This window comes from Neocloeon triangulifer, unplaced genomic scaffold, assembly GCF_031216515.1.
Source record: "Neocloeon triangulifer isolate White Clay Creek 2 clone unplaced genomic scaffold, ASM3121651v1 ptg000003l, whole genome shotgun sequence".
Taxonomy (NCBI): Eukaryota; Metazoa; Arthropoda; class Insecta; order Ephemeroptera; family Baetidae; genus Neocloeon; species Neocloeon triangulifer.
This window is the reverse complement of record NW_026775546.1, coordinates 2,134,425-2,152,294: the sequence shown is the minus strand read 5'-3', so window position 1 is coordinate 2,152,294 and position 17,870 is coordinate 2,134,425. Positions and strand designations below refer to the sequence as shown.

Here is a 17,870-nt window from a genome sequence, read left to right as displayed (position 1 = left end):
ATTTCCTGTTCAACGCAATATTGTATTTGTTTTTATGTATGATCAGGCCTGACATAAAGGGTAGTGTAAGTTGTCTTGGGTAGTAGCGCAGATTTGTTGTTTGCTTGGTGTTATGGCGTACGAGTCATAAGGAGGATTAGGGTAGTGCGTTACAATAGCGAAGCCGGCGAAAGAAAACGGGACGTTTGAGGTGCACCATCGTGGAGAAGTAGTGTTGACCTTGCTAACTGCCACCCACGTCCAGTCTGTCATCATAGTAGTGTCTGCGAAAATTTACAATCATTATATTTCAATTCGATTAAAGAAAACTTCAAATGAATAATAAATAATTGTAAATCTTAAGGGTTTTTGTTATTGTTTCCACAAATGAAGTGAAGAAATATAAAAAAATGCAAGAGAAAATTAAAACATAAGGAACGGTGGCACCGTGTATTTAAAAAAATTAATAACAGTTTTGGAACTTCGACGCTAGACTATTTTTTCTATTTCATTTTTATAAGAAATTTAGCGAATCTTAGAAAATCAAGACCCATGACTCAAGTCACCAAAAAATTTATAAATTATACGCAAATATATTGTAAAATAATGCTTTTCCAAAACTAAAATGACTATAAACAAAAATTTATATGGTTTTGCACAGTTTTGCATTAGATTATTTTAAGGCTAAATACTTTTAATTATGTTCACATTCAGACAAACTCGTTCACTTTTGTTATCTTTCGATTAAAATCTTCAGTTTCAAGGGCTTCTTATTTTTTTTCGGTCAAGATTTCAAACCTGAACTTGAAATATGGAAAATAAACTCTTTTGTCAACCTTTATAAATGATATTATAAAAATAGTATATAAAAGAAGTTGACTATTTTGCTCAACAAGCCACATTTGTTTCCCAACTGAATGCAATCTGTGTACTTTATTTTAAAACCAATACTTAAACTCAAGAGGCACTGGACCTCCTCTGGAGTTTCGATGGACGCCAGTTTTGTGCCGTGAGCGCAACAGTTGATATAGGCCTGCTGCAGGGTAACCTTTATAACGATTTCATCGGTTCACATGAAACAAAAAATTATTAAATTAATTATAATATATTTTTACACACCCTGGTTATGTCATAGAAATATTTCTTGCCGCACAAATGGCGCACAAAGCCATATGTTGTTGTGCAATTACCGGTACAATTTGCAACTTCTTGCGCATAAGTTGGCTGTGGTCATAATAAAAATAATTAAGAAATTCAATATTTGGTGGTAAAATTTTGTCGCACCGCAACGGTGCACGCAAAAGGGTCGGGACAAACTGCTACAGGCGGTAATGCTGCTTGTTCCTAAAAGAAATTAATCAAAAGGTGTAATCACGATTTATTTCCTAAAACAAACAATGGGCATCGACTGGTCCATGGCCGTGATTATGCCGTTAAGAACGTCGGGCGCTTTCTCGCTGCTGCATTTGATCATTTGGGCCGCTTTGTCACACTCGTCCATCCCAGCAGCTGATTATTTCAATGAATAAACAACAATTATAATTAATTTAAATTTAATACCACTTGAGGAATTTCCACATTCGTCCATTACTCCCATGCTTTTTTGAAGCTCGTCCAGATTTCCTCCAGAATTTTTTTCCAAAATTGCCAAAACTTCATTCTCCAAAAACTTTCCATTAACCATCTATAATTATAAATTTTGAATTTTCTCAGAGTTTAAATTTTTTATGATTTTACCAATCCAGAATTTTCTCCCAAGCATTTTGCAAAGCACTAAAATGTTTATTATTATAATAATGATTATTATTTTAATTCCTTAACGGAACCTTGATCCTCATATCTTTTTTAGTAGTGGGATTTAATAGATCGTCAATTTCAGCTGCGAATTATCAGATTTAAATTTTATTAAATAATAAATAATATCATCATTTTGCTTACCTTGGCTGACATTGTAAATGGAGGCGCATTCATCCCTCACTGCAGTGCCACCTGATTTTGACTTGGAAGTGTCCCTGGCCTAAATTTTAAACATTTTATTTTAATTTTTATTCACAATTAATTATTACATCAACAAACCTCGCATATATATCTGAATTTTTTCTCCTCGTTGAAATCGTATAATTGAGCTTGGCTCGAAGTAATGAAAACAGCAACGGCGCTCTCGTTTCCCTCTGCGTTGTCTGGTTGACCAGAAGCCCAAATGGCCTCCTGGCGAAATAGTCTTTTTGCCACGCAATAACCGAAATTTGATTCGCATCCCCGGTCGCTGCCAGACGTCCAGAAAAAGTCACTCATCGATGTGTTTTCTTTAAAAAAATTTAATGAATTGCATATTTTACAAGAATATCATTAACCTTTTATAGCCTGAATGACCGATTTGTATTTGTAATCGTACTCCAAACTGAGCAAAGTCATTCCAATTTCGCAACACGATTGCATTGCACCAAAAAACTTTTCATTAAAAATAAAATTGAAATTGCCATAATGATTGAAAAAAAAATAGGAAAATTACTGTTTCAGTTTTATTTACTGGACCGAAAACATATGTCCTGCCGTTGTAAGTGAACCATCTGCCGTGATTATTTGGCACTGTTTGAAAGAATTATTTAAATGAGGAAGACCATATTATATTTCTAGCTATTATTTTACATACATGTCAAGAATTGGGAGCTACCTGACGAAGTATAATAATTTGGCTGAAAATAATTGTTGAAAGAAACATAACTTAATTTTTCTATAAAAATTTACATTTTTGGCGCATGTGATGTTCGGGCACACAGGAGATGAGCATGAAGGAGCCGGAGTTGGAGGGCCCTATGACGATTAATTTCTGATTTTGAATCCGAGCTTATAATTTATATTTCACCTGGCATGCAAATATTTGCGGGTCGGTGCAAAGTCTGTCCGAGAATGTGAAAGTTGCGGTTGCTTTTGTCACGTTGAGGTGTAGGCAGTTTTCGCTATTATTGACATTTTGGGGCTGACCTGTTGCCCAGGGCAGTTTCGTTCTGTCCACTGCGAATGACCCGTTCTTTGTGCACCACGAAAAGTCGCTTTCGTTCACCCTTAAACCGGAGGTCCAGTAATTGGAGCTGTACTTCCACTTAGAAACTGTTTCAAAAGATTAAATTATCGTGATTTCCAGATTAAATTTATACCCAAATTTGAGAAGCATTCTAATTTTTCTGCGTTTTCAAAAGTTACTGGCTCCATTCCAATTTTGTAGCATCTTATGAAATTGTCTCTCCAAGTGGCCTTAAATTTATATTAATTTTAATTTTTTTTTTTATTTTAGTCAGGGAGAGTTCAATTAGTAAGTTTTTACTAGAGATTTTCCAAAGAGAAATTGCTTGCCGCACGACTGCACCCAAAATCCATACTTTTCCGGATCTTTAGATTTCCGCTAAATTAAACATTGATTATATATTAATCAAATTCTTCTTTGCCTTTTAGTGTCCCATCAGTGTCCATTAACGTCGGCTGCAGTATTTTTTGATTGACAAATTTAATTAAAGTATTATTTAATTTACGTCTTGAATGAAAGAAGTGTCGCACGTCCCTAGAATAAGCTCCTATATTTTTAATTTAATGATACTATGAAACTTTTAAATTTGCAAAGAAACTTCTTTGGTTGGAGGTTTAGTGGTGGTGGTTGTTGTTATTGTGGTTGTTGGGGTCGTAATTGTAGTCGTTGGAGTTGTGACGGTGGTTGTTGTGAAAGTGCTAGTTGATGATTCTGGAGAACTTGCAATTTCAGTAGTAGATCTGTAAATTGATGTATTTTTTTTAACTTTCAATTTGAAAAATAAGTCAAATACGCGTCTGTCGTAGGCTGCTCATCAACTATCGCGTCAGACGTAGGTTCGCTATCAGTCGCGGTTGGCAGGTCTTTAGTTGTCGTTGAAGCAAAACTTGGTGATTTCTAAGTGATAAAATTAATAAATATTTTATTTTATTTTTGGTTGGCATTTATTTTTCCTGAGTTTTCTACCTAAATATTGGTATGAACTTTATTTATGCTAATAGATTTTTAAAATATCGCAAAATATAGCTACAAAATTTAAAAATGTTGATAATTTAATTAATTAAAATGATTATCAAATTACCGAGCTTGTTGAACTTGTGGTGTTTGCTATCAGTTTTGTTGCCGGTTTTGTGCACGAATTTGCTCCGCAACACTGCACAATTGTATTCCTTTTACTTCCTTTATAATATAAAAACAAACAATTATATAATTTCAAGCTCAAATTGCTTGAACATACCTGTAAATTTATTTTGTCCTTTTTTTGCTGACACTGCTTCATCAATCAAAAAAGCCTGAAAAACGTAAATCAAGCAATAAAATATTTTGACTTAATTAATTGTAACAAATTTGTTATAACCATGATTAGAAGAAAAATATCAACAAAAATAGCGCGCATTTTCATGGTTACTGCCGACGTGTTTGTAGCCAAAGTGGCATTTCAGTCTGACCTGAACTGGAAATTTATGAAAAAAACCCACCTTTCACATTGATTGACGTATATATTTGATATATTGCATCGTTTGCTCCGGCTCCGTAGCCTAATTAATTCGCGCGTCCTTTCCGTCACCATGCTGAATAATTTATAGATCTAAATTTCTCATGATTTCCGTCAAAAAAATTATTGTCTTTAGAACAATTTTTTTCATAACTAATTTAATCATTATAATAAATTATTTCTTACTTATATTATTATTGCTCTTAATCACTGAATAATTGAACGTAGTTAACGTAAATAATGATATTTGATATTTTGGAGGGTCAACCCCATTTTACACGAGCAAGGTGCAGTGGGGGCGATGCTGACCGTTCGATGACCTATTACATGCTTAACTCTTTGTACAACGCGTCCAATGATCTTAATTTTTAAAATAGATACAATGGTATACTTCGCAGAAAACTTTAATCCTCAAAAGACACTAAAAGGAGTGACTTTCCAGGCCAGTTTGTTTTAATTGCAAGGCAAAATGAGACTCAATTAACTTCACTACATAAAAATTCATTCTCAGGTATTAACATGATATAAAGATTAAAATTTTATTTTATTTTATTAATATATTTAGTTTCAAATGCATGTTTATTGGGTTCAAGAAAGAAGGCAACTGTGTCCCATACATGAATTCACCCAAATAATTATTATTTATTATCATTTTACAAGGACCGACATGAATCTGAAAATTAAATGTGTTAAATGTTATTATTGAAGATTTTATTTTGCACTTTCCATGCAATTTTTTTAATTAATTTCAACATAATTGTACCACTAAAAGCAGAAAGATTGATACGTGTCCACTTCGCCTCCCCATTTTGGTGCCGCCACTCGCGTTTCATCATGATATGATTTTGTGCAAAACCTTGCCGTTTCGCCACCAAGGCTGACAGAAGGTCGACAGGAAGGCGGTTTGGCTGGTTTCAGAGGAGGACTCTCACCGAATGCCAAACTTTTTTAACTGCGTTTTTCGTAATACAATTTCAGGGGGCTTGAATATAATTATAATTACGTTTATTTTTACTTGGCAAATAACTATTTAAACTTGTTAGTACCATATTTACTAAATGTATTAAAATGCGTGTAAGTCCAGAATTTCAATTTAATTCTCGCATGATGCAATATTATTAAATTTATAAATAAATAATATCTATCAGATTAAAAAAAAATAATACATAATAATAAACCTGGATTTTTATTTTAGCATAATAATATTTACGGCAACTACCCATGTAAATTTGGAAAACCGAATTTATTTAAAAACAGAAAATTGCCAATTTTTCAGAGTTCAGAATGCAGGACACCGTTGAAATTAAGTTGAGTTCATGGTTATGTGTGGTCCTTTAATACCAACAACGTAGTCATCATATAAGCGTTTTAGAAATTGTAAATTTTTACATTCCTGAAAATTTTATGCCTTTCATTTTTCTGTAAATCATTTTTACTTGGAATTAGTTCTTGTCAAGATTTACTTTAATGAGCTGAAAGTATTTTTTCTCATGATTTCCCATACCAGCAAAAAATGATGATTTTTTTAAATAAAGTTGAACCAAAAAAAAAAATAATAATAATAATAATTATAAATTGGGTGGTGCCTTCTGCACCACTAAAGGGCACAGGCCAACAAGACTTTGTCTTGGCCTGACCCTAAAAAAAAGAATTTATTATCAAAAATCACAGCGCCTGATCCTAATGCCATGAGGCAACCCGCTCCATCTGTATGACAAGACGGTTGCATAGTATCGTGGTGTCGAAATTTTTCAAAGCTTAGAAAAATGATATTTAAAAAAAAAATTGAGTTTATGCATCTTCTCACAAGTATTAAAATCCAGACTTTATCAAAAATTTAAATAATAAATGAGCCTCGCTTTCCCACGTCAGACAGGAAAAGGCTACGTTTCATATGATTGCGACCGCGCTCATGACACACAGGAAACAAACTTTCAATCTATTCAGATTGCAAAAGCGTTCGTTCAAAACTCTGAATAGAGGCACGTAAATTATTGTGTTTTGACACTTTTGACTTTCAAAACAGAAGTCCTTAAAGTGCTAAACACTATAAATTTTATTTGGTCACGTACGCATTTCCTGAAGGAGGGTATAAAAGCCGGCAGCTGACTTGGTCAAATTATACATACAGTTTCATCCTAGAGCGTGTCAGTATGATTTCCTCAGTCACGTTGATTTTGGCAATAGGTTTTCCTATGGCCTTTTCAGCCATTGTGCAGCTGAATTGCACCGGCCTCACCGGCCCAGATTATTCGGTAGGAATACTTTTATTTAAAAAAAAAGCTTTTTAGTTCCAACGTATGTTTATTGACATATGTATGGTGTTGGATTTCAAAATAATAGAACAAAACTAAAGTTTACCCAGAAAAATGACAACAATGGGAAAATCGGTGAAATCATATGTTCGCGAGTCTAGCTCAGTCCATTGCCATTGTTGTGTTTTATGGATTAAACAAAGATTTTATTTGATACTTGAAACAGGTTCTGCCGAAATGTCCCGTTCCCGTGCAAAAGGGAATTGTGGAGGGTCAAACCTCGTTCACTGCAGCCATCAAAACGTGCGGGGGCAATCTCGCTTCTGGAAATTGGATGACCTATTACCTGCTCAACTCTTGGTACAACGCGTCCAATGATCTTAATCTGCAAGATGCCAACACTGGTAAATACGCAGACCAATGTTATCCAAAAGTCCAAATAATAATGAACAAAAATCCAAACAGTGAAAATGATAGTACCGTTGGCTGTAAGAATCAAATTAATCTTTCATTATTTACCTTTTAAAAACCTTGTATTGCGATAGCGCTTTTATGAATGCTACTTTGTCAGAACCGGAATTGTAAGTTAATTTTCCCCATAATTAAAATCATAGGTCTGAATAATATTTGGGGAAAAATTAGCTCCAAGCCAATGGCTCATACAACAGTACCGCCCTGAAAACTTTGATGATCAACGCTCCTAATCAAGCTCCCCTTTGGGGCAACATGTTTGGCAACTTGCATAGTTACTGCTTGACGGCCATCAAGGGTTAGTATCACATACAAAATTATAATTAACATTAAAAAAACGCTGACATGGATCTTAAACTAAAAAATCGTGCAAAGCGGTTGATCTTTTAATCTGAAAATTATTTTGAACTATAGCAAAGAATTTTGCAAAACTTCTCGTTCCTGGAACAACGTCCTATGTTAGCATTGATTGGTTCCTCTTGATGCAATGCACTTTATACGCATCTTGGAGGGTAAAAATATTACTCGTATATTATGCTATAAAATATTTTACAACATTATTGAATTAGTCGATTGCAATTGCTCATTTCGAGAAAAATGTACCTTACACCAGCATCTTTACCAGCTTCGGTAAAAATTATTTCATTTTTAACAAGTGCAGCTTCTTATTCAATTTGTAATTTTGTTAGCTACAACTTGCGATCCTACCTTTGCTTCGTTCCAAAGCTGTCGTGCAAATTCGTTCTTTGAGAAAATGCTGGCACCTCTGGCGATTCCTGCATTCACAGCAGGATGATCATTGACCTGCAGTCTTTTGATTTTTTCACATTTGGGTTCCAATTGAAAAAAAATTTGTTTTGAATTTATTACTAAATAAAGATAAAAAATTGGTTTTAATGCATTAATATTTATTCAACTTGTAAAGCCTCGTTGTCGTCGTGTGTTTTATCTTAAAATTAATGTGTAATAGTGACAGCCTGAGACCATCAGCTAAATTTAATTGAAAACGTCTTCTCCCTCTATTGTAAAATTCATTGCAAATAATTATAAATACTCTTATTTCAATATCTCAAATTTTGAATCAAATGTTCCAAATCAAATGACTAGATCCTTTTTTTTTAACAAATAAAATATCTTTCAATAGATGTTAATAAAATAATAAGATGTCGTAATCCCTTGCAGAAAGATTAAATTTATTAATTTGCTTACTTTTTTTATTAAAAGAAATTATCAAAACCAAATTTGCCAGTTTGTGTTAATGTCAAGGTGATATATGTATGAAATATAATTTTTGAAAACTCTACACCTACACCACCTTAACAAAAATTTATTTCCATGCATATCCACCAATATTTTTTTCTAACATTTATATAATTTTTGTTGTATTTTTATTATGGGGATATTTGTAACTTGCTGAAAAAATTTTTGAGAATTTTTTCCCTCAAATTGATTCTTGAATTTTATATTTGAAAGTTTAAGCAGTCAAAATCCAAAATAAATTTTATTTTTAAAGGCGATATTTAGACTTTACTTGTTTCTGAATCAGTCAAGTTTCAAATCAAGTTTCACAAAAATTGATTTTCTTATTTGCCATTTAAAACTGCCAATATTTGTCTACAGCCTTCAAGGATAAAGAGGGATTAAGTGCGATTTTTAGAATTTTTGTTTCCGAATTTGCAGTGAATAAGAGTTTAAGGCATTTAAATTTGAAGCAAAAATTATTAAAGCGCTTTGCATAGCACATAGCGTTGGGTATCAGATGTAACGCTAAATGCCTTGGAATTTGGTGTTAGGACATATGCATTGTCGGAAGGAATATTTTGGGTGTCATAAGCACCAGAAAATCCCTCTGTCGAATATGGGACATTAGAGGTGCACCAGCGTGGAGTGGTACCGTTGACTTTGCTAGCAGCGACCCAATGCCAAGAACCTATCGTAGGCGTGTCTGAAAAATTGAAAAATTTGCAACTTGTCAATATTTAATTTTTTGCGAGAACATTATTTATTTCTTCAGTGAAAATAATTAATTTTTTGTATTGATTGCAAATACTGGAATTATCTTAATTATCAGCATTATAAAATATAAATTTTATTTGTATAGCATTATTTTATCATTAGCAATTATTTCCACTTACTTGCACCTGCAATGCAGTTGATTTCATTGACAGATTCAATTGAGGCCAGTTTCATTCCGTGTCGACAACAATTATCATATGCTTGAGAATTGTACATCTAAAAATTTTTACTAAATAATCTATAAAGATCAAATAAAATTTTCCCCACCACGGCCGCCACAAATAAATATTTTGTGCCACACAAATTTTGTACATATCCGTCAGATATTGAGCAATTCCCGGTGCAATTTGCCACTTCCTGAGCAAGACTTGGCTGAAAAAATGAAAATTTAAATTGAGGAATAAAATTAATAATACAACATTTTAATATATTTAAATTAAGTTCACGCACAGCAACGGTGCATGGGAAAGGGCCGTAACTGCAAACCGCTTGAGGAGGCAATGGAGCAGGTGCCTTTTATAATATTTTTGTGAAGTAATTTATATTTAATATTTTTTCTAGCCACTAACAATTGGCATGGATTGGTCCATTGCTGAAACGATGCCGTTCAGAACCTCAGGGGCTTTCTCGCTGCTGCACTTAATCATTTGTGACGCTTTGTCGCACTCGTCCATTCCAGCACCTTTTAATAATATTAAATTTCGTGCAATATATTTCAAATTTTCTATAAACAAACTCGAGGTCCCGCAGTCATTCATAACTCCCATGTTATTTTGCAACTCCGACACATTGCCTGCAGCCATTTTCTCCAAAATCGCAAAGACTTCGTTCTCCAAAAATTTTCCATTGACCATCTGCAAATTTAGTTAGTCACAAAAAATATGAAAAAGATTAATGAAAAAAAATTTAATTCAATATTACAAGGTTTGAATTCTCTCCAAGGCATTTAATGAAGCACTGAAATCAGCAACAATTGAATGGAATTAAACTATTATGGAAGATGGAAAATGAAATGAAACCTTCATCCTTAAATCCTTTGGAACGGATGGATTCAATAAAGTGTCAATTTCAGCTATTAAAATTTTTTTCAAGAATTGACACCAAATTTTATATTTTCTAAAAAATTTTACCCTGGCTGACGTTGTAAATTGCAGCGCACTCATCTCTCACAGCAGTTCCACCAGACTTTGATTTCGACGTATCTCTTGCCTATTCACATGTATTTTTTATTAATATATAAGATCTAGAAATTTCAAAACCTCGCAAATGTATCTGAATTTGGACTCCTCGTTGAAGTCGTATAACTGAGCGTTGTTCTGATTGACAAAAACCACAACGGCGCTCTCGTTTCCATCAGCATTGTCTGGTTGACCAGAAGCCCAAATGGCTTCTTGGCGCAAACTTCTCTTTGCCGTGCAATAACCGAAATTCGACTCGCAACCTTGGTCGCTTCCGGACGTCCAGTAATAATCACTTAAATTGGAATTGTCTGCAATCAAGCAAATTTTAAATAATGTTTGAAATTGAATGTATGTATACCTTTAATTGCCGCGATTAACGATTTGTATTTATAGTCGTACTCTAAACTTATTAAAGTCATTCCAATTCCACAACACGCCTGCATCGCACCAGTATACTTTGAAATTAAAGTTTTAATTTTATAAAAGTGGTATAAAGATGAAGATCCATACAGTTTCAGTCTTATTTATGGTGCTGAAGAGAAATGATCTGCCGTTATAGGTAAACCAACTTCCGTGCGAACTTGGAACTGTAATTATTTTAAAACCCAAATATTTTTCTAGTTTTTTTATTGCCTTACGAGTCAAGTATTGAGAACTTCCCGATGTTGTATACAACGCAGTCTGTAAATAATGAAGCAATGATTATAATTTTATTCTTCAAAACAATTAGCAACAAACGTTTTTAGTACAAGTTATATTTGGACATGTGGGCATTGAGCATGGGGGTGCTGGTGTTGGTGGCCCCTAGGAAAAATTTAAGAGAATTGAATTTGAGGAATAAATAAAAATAAAAAAATCACTTGGCAGCCGAATATTAGTTGGTCGGTGCACATTCTGTCCGTGAATGAGAAAGTAGCGTTTGATTTTTCAATGTTGAGGTGCACGCAGTTTTCAGAGTTGTTGACATTTTGGGGCTGACCTGCCGCCCAGGGCAGTTTCGCTCTGTCCACTGCGAACGATCCGTTCTTGGTGCACCACGAAAATTCACTTTCGTTCACCCTTAAACTTGAAGTCCAGTAATTCGAACTGTACTTCCACGTGGAAACTAAAGGTTTAGAAAATTAAAATAATTTAATTTAAATCCTACTATTCCCTTAATTGAGTTGTTTATATTGTTTCATAGAAGAGAAAAAAAATCAATTGCCCTCTTTTTTCTTGGGCATATTTAATATAAAAAAATTTAAAGAATTATACGACCGTGATGAAAGTAGACAAAAATGTTTCAAACACATGATACTTACCGTAAATATTATTTATTATTTTTCTTTCAAACAAAGGAGCCTTTTTAGAAATTGAGCAACTTGACAGATAAATTTTGAATTTAATTTGTGTGCTAAATTTTTTCACAGAAATCCACAGCTCGTAGATCGGTAAAAAAAATATTGTATAAAAAACCATTGAGGAAAATACAAGTTTAAGATCACAATTCAATTTTCAATCTTGTGCTAAATTAAATTGAGCAAATTAAGTTTTTACCTAGTTTGGAAAAACATTCTAACTTTGCTGCGCTTTCAAAAGTTAGGGGCTCCATTCCGATCTTGTAGCATTTTATGAAATTTTCTCGCCAAGTAGCCTAATGAAAAAATAAAATTTAGGTGTTTTTTTTCTCTATAAAAGTAACCAAAGATTTTCCAAAAAGAAACTGCTGGCCGCATGACTGCACCCAAAAGCCTTGTGATTCCGGGTCTTTAAAAAAATTAGAAAATTGCTATTGTGCCTACGGCCTAGTTATTTTAAAGCTTTTTACCTTTTATAATCCCATCTTTGGTAAATAAGATTGGCTTTGGAGGGAAGTTATGAATAATTTAAATTAATTTTCTCTTTGGTTCATTCTTACGTCTTTTTCAAATGTCGTTTCGCACGTTCCAAGCAGTAATTCCTATCAATGTTATCATTTTTTGCAAAAATTTCAGATACATTTATTTTATTTTATGTAAAACCTCCTTTGTTGGAGGCCTAGTTGTTGTTGATGTGGAAGTTGGAGTTGTGGTAGTAGTTGAAGTTGTGGTTGTTGACGTAGATGTTGTACTGGTGGTCGATGTGGATTCTAGACTTGTTTCCGATGCAGGCCTTAATAAAAAAATTAGCTTAATTCATACAAGTGAAAGAAACTTTTAACTCTTCGCTTGTTGTTTCAGCTTCCAAAGTTACTTTTTCAGTGATTGTTTCAGTTCCAGACATCTCGGTTTCCTCCGAAGTAGGTATAGGCTACGTAATTTATTAATTATTATGATTTAATGTTTTTCACCAAAATTTTTGTAGCTTTATAAAATACGAATATTTTTATTTCAAGAAGCAAGAAAAAATTTAATGATTTTACGGATGTTGTTGTTGAAAATGTTGAATTTGATTTATTCTGTGTGCTGGAACTGGTTAATCTTTTTGAAGCCGTTTCCGAGCAGGGTGTAGCTCCGCAGCATGTGATGATAGTTTGTCTTTTTGCACTCCTGGAGTTATGATTTTTCAAGCCTTAGAGTTTTTAATCGCTTTAATGAAAGAAAATTGAAACTGAATTAGGAATTAAAAATAATACGTGTATTTCCTCTTGTTTTCACTGCCAGCGTTTCGTATGTTATCAAAGCCTGCGTTTAGCATCGGAGTAAGAATATATATTTTTACGATGAATTTCAAACATAAAAATTAATTTAAGCACATTTACCACGGCAATAAGAACCAAGAGATGCACGCGCTTCCCCATTTCTGGCAACATTCAGATGTGGCTTTTGAGAAGCGACGGGATGTAATAAACTTCCCATTTTTATACACTGATTTAATGGAAAATCCCATCACGTCCAATCCACTAAATATCAACGGGTTTTCCTTAAATTGGTGCACGTGCTTGGATAGTGGCACAACGGTAATTTCCGGAGCCTTTTGCCAACAACTTTCTTTGTTTAACATATATCGATGCAACTGGGCCCTTTCTATTTTGTCCAAATGGAACTAATGAAATTGCGATTGAAGTTAATTTAATTTAAACTTTTTTTAAGAAGCAAAGGCTGCGCATCCCAAAATTATGTTGGTACACGGCTGCCGTCAGAGCCATGGGGCCTTATGGGTCGGGCGGAAGACATCTTTTTTTTGGCCAACATAATAGAGCTGATGCGTGGCCTTTGTTAAGAAGGTAAGTTTAAATTCATTTAATAAATTAATATTTTTCAACGATTTATTTAAAACGACCTCTTAAATTAATTTTAAATTCCAGCCACGAACGTTTAGAGATTTTTCATCACTTCTTAATTTTACCCTAATTACACATTTTAAAAGGTTCTTCAATTTGCATTTTGGATCATATGTGATGAATGATTTTTATTTTGTACTGAAGTGTTGACTAACATCGATAAAAATGCGTGATATTGAGTAACAATCTTTTAAGATTTCTTTATTAAAGCGATTTGCACATTGGATAGCGTACGCTATTGTAATTGGTAACGCTAAAAGCCTTGGTATTTGGGATTATGACATACGAGTCATAAGGAGGATTACTAGTGTTTTCTCCAACAGAAGCGTATCCATCGTAAGAAAAAGGGACGTTCGAAGTGCACCAGCAAGGGATGGTGCCGTTGACCTTGCTCGCCGCAATCCAATTCCAAATACCTGTTGTAGGGGTATCTGCGAAAAATCCAACTTATGAATTGAAAATTGTATTAAATTATTTTTTTATTTTAAAATATTTAATCAAGTTTTTCCCAGGTTAGATGATTTTTATTTTGGATAACCTAATTTTAATTAAAGTTTTGTTATTTATATTCAATCTATTTCGGAACTACTTCTTTTCCGATTATTTTTTATGATTTAAAATTATTTTGAAATCCCTACTTGCACTTGTAAGGCAGGTGATTTCGTCAACAGATTCAATGGAGGCTAGTTTCATTCCAAACTGACAGCACATGATATATGCCTGGTCTAATGTCACCTAAAAAAAAAAATCAATTCATAACTTTTAATTCTTAAAGAAAATTACTTTTTTACTCAAACCTGGGCGTTTATGAAGAAGTATTTCTTGCCACACAAATCACGCACATATCCGTTAGTTGTTGTGCAATTTCCAGTACAATTCATCACTTCCTGAGCAAGATTCGACTGAAAAGTTTAAAAAGCATAAATAGAAATTGAACAGTAAAAATATTTTGTTGTAGAATTTTAATTTTGTATTACATTGACTTACAGAAACATTGCATGGAAAAGGGCCGTAACTACAAACCGCTGCAGGTGGCAAAGGAGCTGGCGCCTATTATTATTTTTTTTTATTAATTTTGTAATTATTTTACTCTAAACATCAACAATTGGCATCGCCTGATCCATGGCAGAAACGATGCCGTTCACAACCTCGGGCGCTTTCTCGCTGCTGCACTTCATCATTTGAGATGCTTTGTCGCACTCGTCCATGCCAGCACCTTTTATAATTTTCCTTATCATGCAAATTTATTCAAATTTTCGATTAACAAACTCGAGGTTCCGCAGTCGTTCATAATTCCCATGTTATTTTGCAACTCAGTCACATTTCCGGCTGCCAGCTTCTCTAAAATAGCGAAAACCTCGTTCTCCAAAAACTTTCCATTGACCATCTGCAAGGAAGCCGGGAAAAATATTGATCAAAAATATAATTTCAATATTACAAGGTTTGAATTCTCTCCAAGGCATTTAATGAAGCACTGAAATAATCAGCAGCAAATGAAAGATGTAAACTATCAAGGAAAATTAAATGAAACCTTCATTCTTAAATCCTTTGGAACGGAGGGATTCAATAAAGTGTCAATTTCAGCTATTAAATTTTTTTTCAAGAATTGACACCAAATTTTATATTTTCTAAAAAATTTTACCCTGGCTGACGTTGTAAATTGCAGCGCACTCATCTCTCACAGCAGTTCCACCAGACTTTGATTTCGACGTATCTCTTGCCTATTCACATGTATTTTTGATTAATATATAAGAGCTAAGAAATTTCAAAACCTCGCAAATGTATCTGAATTTGGACTCCTCGTTGAAGTCGTATAACTGAGCGTTGTTCTGATTGACAAAAACCACAACGGCGCTCTCGTTTCCGTCAGCATTATCTGGTTGACCAGAAGCCCAGACCGCTTCTTGGCGCAAACTTCTCTTTGCCGTGCAATAACCAAAATTCGACTCGCAGTCGCGGTCACTGCCGGACGTCCAGTAATAATCACTCAAATTTGAATTGTCTGCAATCAAGTAAATTTTCAATAACGTTTGAAATTGAATGTATATTGTATACCTTTAATTGCTGCGATTAACGATTTGTATTTATAGTCGTACTCTAAACTCAGTAAAGTCATTCCAATTCCACAACACGCCTGCATCGCACCAGTATACTTTAAAATTTAAAATTAAAGTTTTTATTTTTATAGAAGTGGTATCATGATTCATACAGTTTCAGTCTTATTTATGGTGCTGAAGAGAAATGATCTGCCGTTATAGGTAAACCAACTTCCGTGCGAACTTGGAACTGTAATTATTTTTAAAAATTTTTCGATAGTTTTTTTATTGCCTTACGAGTCAAGTATTGAGAACTTCCAGATGTTGTATAGAACGCAGTCTGTAAATAATGAAGCAATAATTACAATTTTATTCTTCAAAATAATGAGCAACAAACGTTTTTAGTGCAAGTTATATTTGGACATGTGGGCATTGAGCATGGTGGTGCTGGAGTTGGAGGCCCCTGCGGGTAAAAATTTTCAAATATGAGTAAAAACTTGAGCATAGATTATTAAAAAAATTCACTTGGCAACCAAATATTAGCTGGTCGGTGCACATTCTATCCGTGAATGAGAAAGTAGCGTTTGATTTTTCAATGTTGAGGTGCACGCAGTTTTCAGAATTGTTGACATTTTGGGGCTGACCTGCCGCCCAGGGCAATTTCGCTTTGTCCACGGCGAACGACCCGTCCTTGGTGCACCACGAAAAGTCACTTTCGTTCACCCTCAAACTGGAAGTCCAGTAGTTTGAACTGTACTTCCACTTGGAAACTAAATTATTTCAACTTAGAAAAACATTTTTTAGAGATAAAATATTACCAAGTTTAGAGAAGCATTCTAATTTTGTCGCATTTTCGAAAGTTATGGGTTCCATACCGATTTTATAGCATTTTATAAAATTTTCCCGCCAAGTAGCCTTATTAAGTTATATAAGGTGAATTTTTTATAGTATAATTATCAAATTTAGAACATACTAAAGATTTTCCAAAGAGAAACTGTTGGCCGCACGATTGCACCCAAAATCCTTGTGATTCAGGGTCTTAAATAATCGAATTAATTATTGTTAACATTTCAAATAAAAGTTTAGTACCTTTTAGAATTCCATCTTTAGTGAATAGAGTTTGCTTTTGTTGAATAAAAAAAATATATATATATTTAAATATTAAACTTTTCTCTTAAGGCAATTATTTTAATCTCACGTTTTTTTCAAATGTGGTTTCGCACGTTCCAAGCAACAGCTCCTATGAATAAGTGACATTTAAGATATAATTTGATTTTCTAATAAAGAACCTCCTTTGTTGGCGGCCTAGTTGTTGTTGTTGTAGACGTTGGAGTTGTAGTGGTGGTTGTGGACGTTGGAGTTGTAGTAGTTGTGGCTGTTGACGTAGATGTTGTTGTACTGGTGGTCGACGTGGATTCTAAACTTGTTTCCGACGCTGGCCTTAATACACAAATTAGTTTAAATCACACAGATTATGAATTAAGCTTTAACTCTTCGCTTGTCGTTTCAGCTACCCCAGTATCTTTTTCAGTAATCGTTTCAGTAGGCAGTGGCTACAAAAAAAAAGAACGTAGAATTTGAATAATACAATATTTCAAAATTCAAATCATTATATGCATTTTTTAAGTTAAAGACATTTTATGCCAGACAGGGAACTTAATCAAATAATTGTACCGATGTTGTAGTAGACAAAGTGGAATTATCTTTCTTCAGTGAGCTTGAACTAGTCAACATTCTTGTGACATGAGTTTCAGAACAGGGAGTTGCTCCACAGCATGAGATGATGGTTTGTCTTTTAGCACTCTTTGAGCTATGATTTTTCAAACCTGTGTGTTTATTATTTTATCTCGTTAATAATATTTTTCAGTTTAAAATTGTAATTTAAAAACCGGATGACTTTTTTCCTCCTGTTTTTGCTGCTAGCGTTTCACATGTCACCAAAATCTGCATCAAAATTAGTTGAAGAAACTATAAGATACTAATTAAGCTCATTTTAAATACCACCATGAGAAGAAATATGCTGGAGAAGCGCTTCCCCATATCTGACAAAACTAGTTGATCTGCACGTAACAACTGAATTTGCTATTCAATACTTTCCACCCATATTAGTGTTAGGGAAGTCCCATTAACATCAAATCTATTGAATTGACATGGGTTTCCCTCTCTAACAT

General features: G+C 33.8%; 4 protein-coding genes and 1 long non-coding RNA gene across 5 annotated transcripts in view; 2 read left to right on the top strand and 3 right to left on the bottom strand.

Annotated features, from left to right (window-relative positions):
* LOC132205873 (uncharacterized) overlaps positions 1-17,870 on the top strand; it is a 111,948-nt gene that overhangs the window by 5,486 nt on the left and 88,592 nt on the right. The gene's annotated exons all lie outside the window — the stretch shown is intronic.
* On the bottom strand, positions 43-4,440 carry LOC132205641 (uncharacterized). The gene is made up of 24 exons (XM_059634854.1): positions 4,362-4,440; positions 4,242-4,296; positions 4,086-4,183; positions 3,798-3,901; positions 3,603-3,744; positions 3,510-3,551; positions 3,426-3,459; positions 3,305-3,369; positions 3,138-3,234; positions 2,846-3,090; positions 2,728-2,793; positions 2,633-2,675; positions 2,492-2,568; positions 2,334-2,430; positions 2,056-2,285; positions 1,918-1,996; positions 1,806-1,858; positions 1,717-1,752; positions 1,540-1,663; positions 1,376-1,488; positions 1,264-1,323; positions 1,099-1,203; positions 931-1,027; positions 43-263 (listed from the first exon to the last, which is right to left on the bottom strand). The coding sequence occupies exons 1-24, from the start codon at positions 4,404-4,406 to the stop codon at positions 43-45; spliced, it is 2,328 nt and encodes a 775-aa protein (XP_059490837.1). The 5' UTR covers positions 4,407-4,440.
* On the top strand, positions 6,442-8,122 carry LOC132192673 (uncharacterized). Its single transcript, XM_059612741.1, has 9 exons — positions 6,442-6,588; positions 6,642-6,754; positions 6,981-7,158; positions 7,220-7,242; positions 7,300-7,335; positions 7,397-7,523; positions 7,640-7,737; positions 7,795-7,855; positions 7,915-8,122. Exons 2-9 carry the CDS (start codon positions 6,653-6,655, stop codon positions 8,019-8,021), a joined length of 732 nt encoding a protein of 243 aa, XP_059468724.1. The 5' UTR covers positions 6,442-6,588; positions 6,642-6,652; the 3' UTR covers positions 8,022-8,122.
* LOC132192705 (uncharacterized) lies at positions 8,461-13,203 on the bottom strand. Its single transcript, XM_059612788.1, has 24 exons — positions 13,142-13,203; positions 13,016-13,064; positions 12,803-12,951; positions 12,602-12,690; positions 12,423-12,552; positions 12,320-12,361; positions 12,230-12,263; positions 12,104-12,168; positions 11,959-12,055; positions 11,283-11,527; positions 11,161-11,226; positions 11,061-11,103; positions 10,933-11,009; positions 10,781-10,877; positions 10,501-10,730; positions 10,372-10,450; positions 10,261-10,313; positions 10,163-10,198; positions 9,978-10,095; positions 9,811-9,923; positions 9,692-9,754; positions 9,509-9,613; positions 9,361-9,457; positions 8,461-9,170 (listed from the first exon to the last, which is right to left on the bottom strand). Exons 1-24 carry the CDS (start codon positions 13,190-13,192, stop codon positions 8,947-8,949), a joined length of 2,352 nt encoding a protein of 783 aa, XP_059468771.1. The 5' UTR covers positions 13,193-13,203; the 3' UTR covers positions 8,461-8,946.
* Positions 13,853-17,757, bottom strand: LOC132192699 (uncharacterized). The gene is made up of 24 exons (XM_059612781.1): positions 17,701-17,757; positions 17,589-17,643; positions 17,374-17,525; positions 17,191-17,252; positions 16,989-17,139; positions 16,898-16,939; positions 16,789-16,822; positions 16,673-16,737; positions 16,518-16,614; positions 16,225-16,469; positions 16,097-16,162; positions 15,997-16,039; positions 15,873-15,949; positions 15,719-15,815; positions 15,436-15,665; positions 15,306-15,384; positions 15,195-15,247; positions 15,102-15,137; positions 14,933-15,050; positions 14,767-14,879; positions 14,651-14,713; positions 14,461-14,565; positions 14,302-14,398; positions 13,853-14,094 (listed from the first exon to the last, which is right to left on the bottom strand). Exons 1-24 carry the CDS (start codon positions 17,737-17,739, stop codon positions 13,868-13,870), a joined length of 2,346 nt encoding a protein of 781 aa, XP_059468764.1. The 5' UTR covers positions 17,740-17,757; the 3' UTR covers positions 13,853-13,867.